General features: G+C 32.5%; 1 protein-coding gene across 1 annotated transcript; it reads right to left on the bottom strand.

The window, feature by feature from the left end:
• Positions 1-1,136: 1,136 nt before the first annotated feature.
• Positions 1,137-10,168, bottom strand: LOC134726836 (uncharacterized). Its single transcript, XM_063591241.1, has 5 exons — positions 9,801-10,168; positions 5,027-5,109; positions 3,667-3,748; positions 2,614-2,801; positions 1,137-1,314 (listed from the first exon to the last, which is right to left on the bottom strand). Exons 1-5 carry the CDS (start codon positions 10,105-10,107, stop codon positions 1,297-1,299), a joined length of 678 nt encoding a protein of 225 aa, XP_063447311.1. The 5' UTR covers positions 10,108-10,168; the 3' UTR covers positions 1,137-1,296.
• Between the last annotated feature and the right edge of the window lie 223 nt (positions 10,169-10,391).

Raw genomic sequence — 10,391 nt, 5'->3', positions numbered from 1 at the left:
TCGATGCCACTGCTGGTGGACGTTTCGTCCCCGAGGGTATCACCAGCCAAGTAGTCAACACTTCGGTGTTGACATGAATATTAATAATGTAATCATTTTTATAAATTTCCTGTATACAAAACTTTGATTTTTTTTGAAAAAAAGGATTTTCTTATTCCAGGCATAGATTACCTTAGCCGTATTGGCACAACTTTTTGGAATTTTGGATCGTCAATTCTCTTCAACTTTGCACTTGTTTGGCTTTATAAATATTGTTATTTGAGCGACACTGATGAGTCTTATGTAGATGAAACGCGCGTCTGGCGTACAAAATTATAATCCTGATACCTTTGATAACTATTTACACCACTGGGTCGATGCCATGGCTGGTGGACGTTTCGTCCCTGAGGGTATCACCAGCCCAGTAGTCAACACTTCGGTGTTGACATGAATATAAAAAGTGTGATCATTTTTATATATTTCCTGTTTACAACACTTTGAATTGTTTGTAAAAATACGGATTTTCTTATTCCAGGCATAGATTACCTTAGCCGTATTGGCACAACTTTTTGGAATTTTGAATCCTCAATGCTCTTTATTTTTGCACTTGTTTGGCTTTATTAGTATTTTAATTTGAGCGTCACTGATGAGTCTTATATAGACAAAACGCGCGTCTGGCGTACTAAATCATTATTCTTCTACCTTTGATAACTATTGTGACCATGACATTGTCGATACGAGCAATATTTCTACTCGAAATTCATTATTCAAAGGTACAAAAAAATATAAAGAGCCTTAATCCACTAATTGGAAATACACCTTCAAAATATTGATTGATTAGGTGGAAGATTAAGCAAGACTTAATAGGAAAACATACACAGATACTGTCCGAATTTGTAAAAGCAATGAGGTCGTTGATACAAATTATAATAAATCTAAATTAAATGGGGTTATGAATTCATATGTTTTACCGATTTTTAAAGATCTACATATTGCTAAGCACCGACCTTCGATAGGAAAACTGCTTTTTTCTGGGCACTCCGGTTTCCTCAACCCATAAAAACTGACCGCCATAAAAAAGCACAAAAGTGGCGTTAAAACACCAACAATCAAACAATCACTTCTTTAATATAATAACGGCTCCTCAATGATAAAGGAGTAAACTAATTTACTTCATCTTCTTCATTTTATATAAACAAATTGGACGCACAATACGTCAACACATAATTAAAGAGTGTTCTTCGTCATTTTCATGCACTTGAGAGAGGTTTTGAATTTGTTTTTCAAATGTGTGGACATATCTGTGGTCTGTAGTTCTCAAACAAATAACACAGTCTGAAAAAAAAGAAAATGGTTTTGTGTTTCTTAAGTGCAAATCACTGTTTAAGAATCTAATGCATTCTGGGTAGTATTTAAAAAAGCGTATACCTACACGTTGGGATTGGTTGAAAACCTGCATAACAATCAAAATTCAACCAATGCCGTAATTTTATATTTCATTTTGATGTATGAAGTAGTCCTTTATACTCTGAAAAGGCGAATGCAGCAGTGTCTTCACGGTTGACGCTTTTTTCCTAAGTCAATATGATAATGACGAACTTAAAATGTTCAACTTATATAATTATTGTTATTTACATGATATGGATGTTCATTATAGAATATGCTTCAATATCCTCCTTTTGTCACAAATGTACAATAGAAAATAGTACATTGATTTTAATCCCTTCAGTTTTAACTGTAAAAAGTAAAATAACAAAAATATCGAACTCCAAGGAAAATTCAAAACAGAAAGTCCCTTATTAACTTGCAGAATCAAAAGCTAAAATACATCAAACGAACATGACAAATGAATATCAATTCAACGGTCGTATTCCTGATCAACTTTGTACGCACGTCTGGCGTACTAAATTATAATCCTGGTACCTTTGATAACTATTATAATTTGCATTTACTTAAGTAGAAAATGGTGGATAAATTCTGGTTTTATAGTTATAGCTAAACAACCTATCATTTTTAGATGTAAATGTTATATTTCTTTAATGAATATTTTGTAAAATGTGCAATGATTTTAACTGAACCTAATTTACAGCCCTTGATTTGCTTCTTCACAGATTTTCTAGACCAAGTGATAACCAACTCAAAAACGTATTGAAAAACAAAAGGTACGAAAAGTGTAGCCAAAGCCGAAAAGGAATTATAGTTTTGCACGAGGGTGATGAATTTCTTAATCTAAAATATTGTTTCCGAAATTTATAAAAGAAAATCTCAATAAGACTTTATCCATATTATCATTTCAACTTAATTTCACGCCAATCTTTCTGTCAAAACTATAACCTTTATTTACTTCATTGACTATATACAACATACTACTTGTAAGCACAAGCAATCGCACTAGTTTTTGTTTGTGTTCTTGTTTCTCAGTCTTTAGATTTCTATGTTATGTTGTGTGCACTATTGTTTGTCTTTCTGCATCTTAGTCATGGCGTTTTCAGTTTATTTTCGACTGATGAGTTTGAACGTCCATCAGGCATCTTTCGCCTCTATTCTACTTTCAGAACTATCTCTCATAATTTAATGCTCACAAAATTATAACTTAAATTATAAGTTTTGTTATATAATTATGCACATACTTACTTTTTCACATACGAAATTCTTTTGATCGAGACAGGAGGTATCATCAAACTTCCCAGCCCATATCTGAACACACTCCTCTGTTTTTGGTTCACCAGGGGCCCACCGTGTATCATTAGAAAGCAATATTTGACCGGAAGTGATCCACTGCAAATTCCCGCTATAACGTCTGCATCCAAGAAACACATCATCTGCAAATAGCTCTTAGTATCAGTTGTTCATGTTATTTGAACTTTTATTTGGATTCTATCTATCGCATTTGAAAAGAAATAAATAAACTGGACCATGTATTGCAGGTCATGATTTGACCAAAAGAAGAATATGTGATAGTTAGACTTATCTATTCCCTGAAATTGCCAAATTGGTACAATCTTCCTATCATTTCAAACGTATGTTTATAATATCAAAAATAGATAATATGCTGTAACTTGTTCATTTTAGTGTTAGTATTAATGCTTTAATGTTGCCCCTGTGATATACAAAAATGCTTTCGTTCACATTCGACAATGTGACAAACCTTCACCTTTTTGCACATTGTTTGAAATCACAACGAGAATAAAGAGCGAGCAGTAATAAGTATCCTAATATTTTGTCCAGTCTCATCAACACCCCAATACTTTGCTCAATTTCCTGTTTACAAAACTGAATTTTCCGAAAAACTAAGGATGATCTTATCCCAGGCATGCATACGACGTATTTTGTACAATTTTATCTATGTATAGGAAGTGGTAACAATGTTGCTTGATTAATTTTTCGAGTTATTTACTGTAACTGTGCTATGTAAATTAAGTCCTGTTCGGTATAAATTGCCGAATTTTTAAGATTATTATATCCTAATGAATGAATAAATGTTCAAATAATTACAAACTGATTTTACAGTATTAGCTTATTATGGGTTGACCGTAAACAAAGACAGGTAAGATGTAGTGATACTGGATTTTCCTGTTTGGAAAATTGAATTTATGTTGAGTCTCAAACTGAAAATAATCATGTCAAGTTTGATTAATTGACTAATGAAAGAAAACGTTTCTTTTTTTAGTTAAAATATACACATACCGTTTATTATTGAATTAACCAGCTGAAACTCTGCTTCGTCTGTTACTTCCACCAGATATCCACCTTTAGATAGACAGTTTGCCTACAATGATCGATCTGATTTTAAGATCAAAAACAAAATAATAATGAGGGTAACTTTGGATACTGATTTTTTTCTTTAATATCCCATGCGGAAAATGTGACACAATACAAAATGATATAGGAGCAAAAAGGAAAGCTGTGTGTGAAACACAGACAGTACTATCACAAAAATAAACAGTATGACGAACATTAAAATATCCTGTTTTTCAAAATTATGATTTTTTTGAAATACTAAGGATTTTCTTATCCCAGGCATATTAGCCGTTTTTTGTATATTTTTGGGGAATTGTTGGGTCCTCAATGCTCTTCCGTTTTGAACCTGTTTGGCTTTAAAACTTTTTTGATCTTAGCATAACTGAGAAGTCTTATAAAGACGAAACGCGCGTCTGGCATGATTTATTAAAAAACTGGTACCTTTGATTACTATTTACACCACTGGGTCGATGTCACTGCTGGTGGACGTTTCGTCCCCCAGAGTATCCCCATCCCAGTAGTCACCACTTCGGTGTTGACATGAATATCAATTATATGGACATTTTATAAATTTCCTGTTTACAAAAGTATTTTTCCAAAAAAATAGGATTTTCTTATCTTAGGATAGATTACATATGCCGTATTTGGCACATAGTTTTAGAATTTTGGGTGCTTAATGTTCTCAACTTTGTACTTTCAAACTTAAATACATCAAGTGAAAATAAACAAGAAATGTCATTCAGAACCAACTTTAATTCAAAAGTTTTTTCGATAAAGGATATTGATTTTTGCGAAAATCTTTTGTATATTTAATTATAACTCAAGTGTATTACAAGGTAACTTTTGATGTAGTAATAACCCAGTTCTAAGACTAATATTGTATGCATATCCCGTGTTCCAGACAAATTGAATTTTAATGAATAGGCAAAAATAGATAAAAGCCGCATATATGAGCTTCAGAAATTAGAAACGTCTGATATTATTCAAAAATGTTTCTCCTGATTATTGAAAAATATTTGATATATTTGATATAAAAGAGGCTGCATTAAAAAATATACAATTATAGCCGTTGTTTGAAGTCGATACATATATGACCTGAAAAAAGTATATTGACCGATTTATAAGTTGACATCACAAACTATATCGGTTTTTAGATATTCTAACAATAACCTTGCCATATCACTTTTGCTATCCGACGTTTTCTGTCTACCTTCGAAAATATAGTTGAACATGTGCACGCGACTACCCCTGAACGAATCAAATAAGTTAAAATATACGAATTAATTTTATAAACAAATATACGTACAGCTGCATCATCCCAAGATAGCTTTGTTGTGTTTTCATAAAGATAGTAAGTGTTTCCAAACCTCTGCCAGTCAACTAGGTAATCTAAGGTATATAATAAATAACTCAGTGTGGTTTAGTATAAGTTATCTTGTGAAATGTGTGTACTCCTTTTATTTAAGGAATGACTGTAATATTTTTTCTGTCTTTGAAAAAATAACATAAAAAATGTGGTGACGCTAAATAACGCGCGTAGCAGGTTATTTGACAGTGTGCACCACATTGTTGTATGTTATTTCGAATAGACTGACAAAATATAACCATCTAGATTTTTTTTTACATCTGTTCAGATGGTTCACCTGTTGTATGTCAGATCATACGATATTATTTTTAAACAACCATTTGTGTTTGACGAACATAATATTGATAAGGATTGAATTAAATATCCTTAATATATAAACTAAATGTAACAGTGGAAGAAAATTTACTCATTCATTATCAAAGTTTCAAATCGGAAAACTGTTCTTTCAAATAAAATAACATAGTTCACGTAAACATTTTCTGAAAAACTGTTTTCTGAGAATTTTGTGAGTTTTCATATTTTGTTGTTGTATAAACGTTAGCTAAGCAAGAAATGGTCGCTTTGGTTTCAAACCAGACTTCATAACTAAATACAAGGTTTTGTGATGTATTAAAACCGAGACGGGTTATTTAGCAATGCGAATTCACACTCGGGAAAACAGTATTATCCGGGAATAGGTTACATTTGCTACTTTACAAAAAAGACGTAAATGGCAAACCACAACGTTGTAAAAATTTCGTTAGTTAGTTTAGACACGGGCACATCGTATAGATCGACAAATTTGTGATGGAGTCCGAAAAATTACGGAGTTTCATTCTTATTCATTCCTCCTCATAACTCTGTTGGGACAATTTCTGCACAAGGAGCACACTCCTGTATAATAAGTCCGTATATTATGAACATGCACGAGCAAAACGTAACAAATGAGATATGTAAGCACCATAATATAAAACAGAAGTTCGTTACTGCTGAAAAAATGGGACATGGATACTTTCGAAATTGAATTCATCCCCGCGTGTTATATATTTAAGTGTAAAGTCGTCAATCTGTGTCAATATTGAGGAACATATCATGAAATGAAGCAATCGTTCCAGAATCAATAGTATCCTTAATGTCATTGGGATATACGAGATGTAAGTGCTGACTAAAACACGCTCAGTCACTGATAACAAATTTTTATTTATTTGGCTTTTAACGTTTTTGGTTATAGCTTCCCTAATGAGTCTTTTAGAGACAAAATGCGCGTATGGCGCATATACAAAATTTAATCCTGTTATCTCAATGTATTTATGATGAGTTTATATATTTGACTGTTGGTTTTCCTGTTTGGATGGTTTTTTACTTTCACTTATTGGGATCTTTTATAGCTTGTTGCTCAGTATGAGTAAAGGCTCCGTGTTGAACACCGTACTTTGACCTATGATGGTTTACTTTTAAAAATTGTTATTTGGCTAGATAGTTTTCTCATTGACACGCAAGCCACATCTTCGTATATCTATACAGGACATCACCAATATATCTGTAAGTAAAAATTAATTAATTAATACGAAAACAAGTCACCCAGTATGGGTTCACCATTAGTAAATATTTCAATCCTCCAAAACTCAAGAAATACATTGTCGATGGCCCAGCAAATTGGTTAAAGCGTCTTAGTTTATTTTCTGATATAACCAATGTTGCTTTTTCACAACACATTTGTTTTTATTATAGTTAACACTAAGAAATTGATATCTACGATTTCTATCGATAAATCTCCATTTGCGAATGAATTTGGCGAAAGAAATATAAATATACCGATTTGATTACACCCATCTTGTTTATTTTTCTTTCCGGGTTTCTCGGACACTACCCGATCTGACACCACTAGGATTTACCTTGAACCCGTTAAATTGTGACAGAAGATCAATAATTCGCTGATTGTATTTTATAATTGTATTTTATAGCTCTGGGCAACAAAGGACTATTGATAAAGATGTTGACTGTTTTGTTTGACAAAATGATAGAGGTAAACGGATTCCGTCACATGTCACATGCAGGATTTGTTAGCACCTTTGTAACGATATTGTTTGAAGAAATCTCTGTCTTAAGTCCTTAATGAAGATGAATCTTGTGTTTCCAGAAGTCAAATGGAGGTTTCCTTATTGCTATTTTTTAAAGATTAAATGTTTAAGTGTTTATTTATTACCATGTAGACTAAAAGATAAGTTTAAGAGAATAATCATTGACAACAATGGAGCACATTATTTTTTTTGTGGGGAAGTAAGAATTGAGACGGAAAATTTCAAACAGAAATATATGTATGTTAAACCAAGAGTTCCAAATGATGAGATTGAAATCATCCCTTTGTAAATTTTACGGACGCCATTACGAGTTGGCTGACCATTATCGAATAACCGTTTCACAGATGATATCGGATATGTTCCTTATGTCTTTAAAAACTTCAATCCCCTTCCCCTTTTTCACGAATGTGACCAACCGACTACGATTGTTTACTGGGTTTGTAATGCATAACACGACGGGTGCAAAATGTGAAACAGGATCTCCTTTCACTTCCGGATAACCTTAGAAAATCCGCAGGTTTTGGTGGGGTTCGTGTTTGTTTTCTATGTTGTGTCGTGTATGCTATCATTTGTCTGTTTGTCTGTTTGTCTTATTGTTGTATTCATTGTGTTGTGAATTCATTTTCGATCTATGAGTTTGACTGTCCCTCTCCTAACTTTCGCCCCGGTTTAATTTGTGCTGCTAAATTGGGATTGAAGATTTAACAGTAGATCTTTAGAATCGAGGATCCCAAATCTGATTGATACCACGGTTGAATATTTCTCATAAAAACAAATCGTTAAAACGAAAAACTATATTAATTTAGCATTTGGTAATTGTGTTAGCTGTGCACACTGTCCTGTTTCTTTTTCACAGAATAATTCGTTTTAGCCCGGATTTGCTTCCGTATTTCATAATGTTGTCTCATCTGAGTGAAATTAAGAGTATTCTTTATATGTTTCATTGTCAATAAAGAATAACAATATTTAATTAAAAAGTTGAACTGAGATCATCAATACATGTCTCATTGTCAATAAGAATTAGCAATCTTTAATTAAAATCTGAAACTGAAATCATCAATATAAAGATATAAGTTGATGTGGTATGAGTGCCAATGAGACAACGCTCCATACAAGTAACAATTTATAATAAAAGTATTTCTATCTGAAGAGTTTAGCCTTTTTCTACGTTTTTTTTTTTAAAGTTAGTTCTTATGTTGTACTGGTACATCACTGACCAAGGTTAGGGGGGGGGTTGGTATCCCTCTAACATGATAAACCCTGCCACATTCTGTATATATGTCCGTGTCCCAGTCAAGAGCCTGTAATTCAGTGGTTGTCGTTTGTTGGTGTGTTACATACTGGTATCATTTTTGCTATTGTTTTGTTGTACATAAACTACGCTGTAAATTTTCTCGTTTGAATTGTTTTAAATAAAGACTATACAATATGGGCTTTGCTCATTGTTGAGGGACTTACGGTGACCAATAGTTCTTAAATTCTGTGTCATTTTGTGTCTTGTGGAGTGTTGTCTCATGGCAATCATAACACATCTTTTCTTAACAGTATATGTCAAAGTACGGTGTTCAACACGGATACTTGGCTCAAACCGAATAGTAAGCTATAAATGGCCTTAAAAATTACAATTGTAAAACCATTCAAACAGGAAAATCAATGGTATTTTCTATGTGGAAAGTTAAAAACGATAAACACTTATGGACCACATCAACAAACGACAACTACTGAACACATGATTCCTGACAGGTGCAAACAATTCCAGCGGGTTTAAATATATGTTTATAGATATATATGCCGATTATAAATATTTCATTCTATATGATTATAAAAAAGAAGACAACACATTATAAAATGCATGTATCCGAAGCGCTTTTCTGAATTTTCTGTCACCAGGAACGCTCACCGCCGAATATATGATTACCGAAGATGAATAATAACCTAATTGTCAAAGAATCAAATATTAACTAAAAAGGACATAAAATTATCAAAATCTATCTAAAGGTTGTACTTTGTAAATACAGCTGTTTCTCAAAACAGGATCTTAAATATTCATAGAAAATTAACTTTGTTTACATACTGGTTTTCAGTTATGCTCTCTGTGTTCCATCTCACAGAGACATAACTTGGGAATGTTACCAGTAAATAAACATGTGCATATTGTTTAAATTAAAATATGTGGTAACCTTTCATTCGAGGTAGGGGTAGTTAAGACAATTAGTGTTAGTTAAAACTCTGAGAAGTTCAGAGCAAATAAACGTTGAAAACTTGCCGCAGAGTCATATATTTTGACCTTTGAAAAACATTTTTGTGCATATAAACTTTCAATTCTAGGATAAGATTTTTTTCAAAATTTCATAGTAAAAGTGGTACAGTTTTAGCCGTAAAAGAACTTCCTATGGGAAAATGCATTGTCAATATTCACAGAAATGCAACCTCTACAAAGTCAGCGTTGCCTTAGAACGAATAAAACCGAAACTTCACACAATACAAATTTGAAATCATCTACAAAATAATGTGTTGGGCATGATACATTGCTTTCCCTTATGTTTATTTCATATCAGAGAATGCCAAGCTAATAGTACTTGTATTCAGTTAACGAGTTAATTGATTACGTAATACTTAGATATATTGGACAAAGACATGTTGTGTTTTCTTACCTTTTTCTGTAGTAAAAGTCATTCCTCCATTTTTCTCATTAAAATCACACTTTATTGTATGATTCATCTGATAGAGACAACACATTTTACTCAAATCATCGTAGGTGAAAACAGTGCACTTATCATTTTCTTTGCATATTTTGGCACCATCTACAGCGGATTTGCAATCATTTTCTAAGAACGGAATTTTGTTAACCGACGTTGTTCCTGCTTCAACACATTTAGTATACGTTTTTAAAGTCTCTGCCAGAACTAAAAAGACTGTAACGTCGAAAAACACGATACAGAATGTAGTAGGTAGCATCATAGTCTTTACCTATACTTCAGTTAAAAATATAATAATTATCAGGAAAATGCTACAAGCAACATCTTTATGAAGAACGCAGTATATTCATCTAAACTGATTGGTTAATTTCATTTTGATATTTTAGCTTTTCATTTGTAAGCGTTTAAACACGAAATCTTTGTATTGGAACAAAATAACCCACTATTTCAAAAAATAGAATAGGATTGTTTGTACTTGTGATAGCATCTCGAACTGCTTATAAAATATTTAAAAGTATTTAACATGTGCGCATTAAAAGAAATTTA

This window comes from Mytilus trossulus, chromosome 7, assembly GCF_036588685.1.
Source record: "Mytilus trossulus isolate FHL-02 chromosome 7, PNRI_Mtr1.1.1.hap1, whole genome shotgun sequence".
Lineage (NCBI taxonomy): Eukaryota > Metazoa > Mollusca > Bivalvia > Mytilida > Mytilidae > Mytilus > Mytilus trossulus.
The sequence above is the reverse complement of the archived record's forward strand: the minus strand, read 5'-3'. Positions and strand labels throughout refer to the sequence as shown.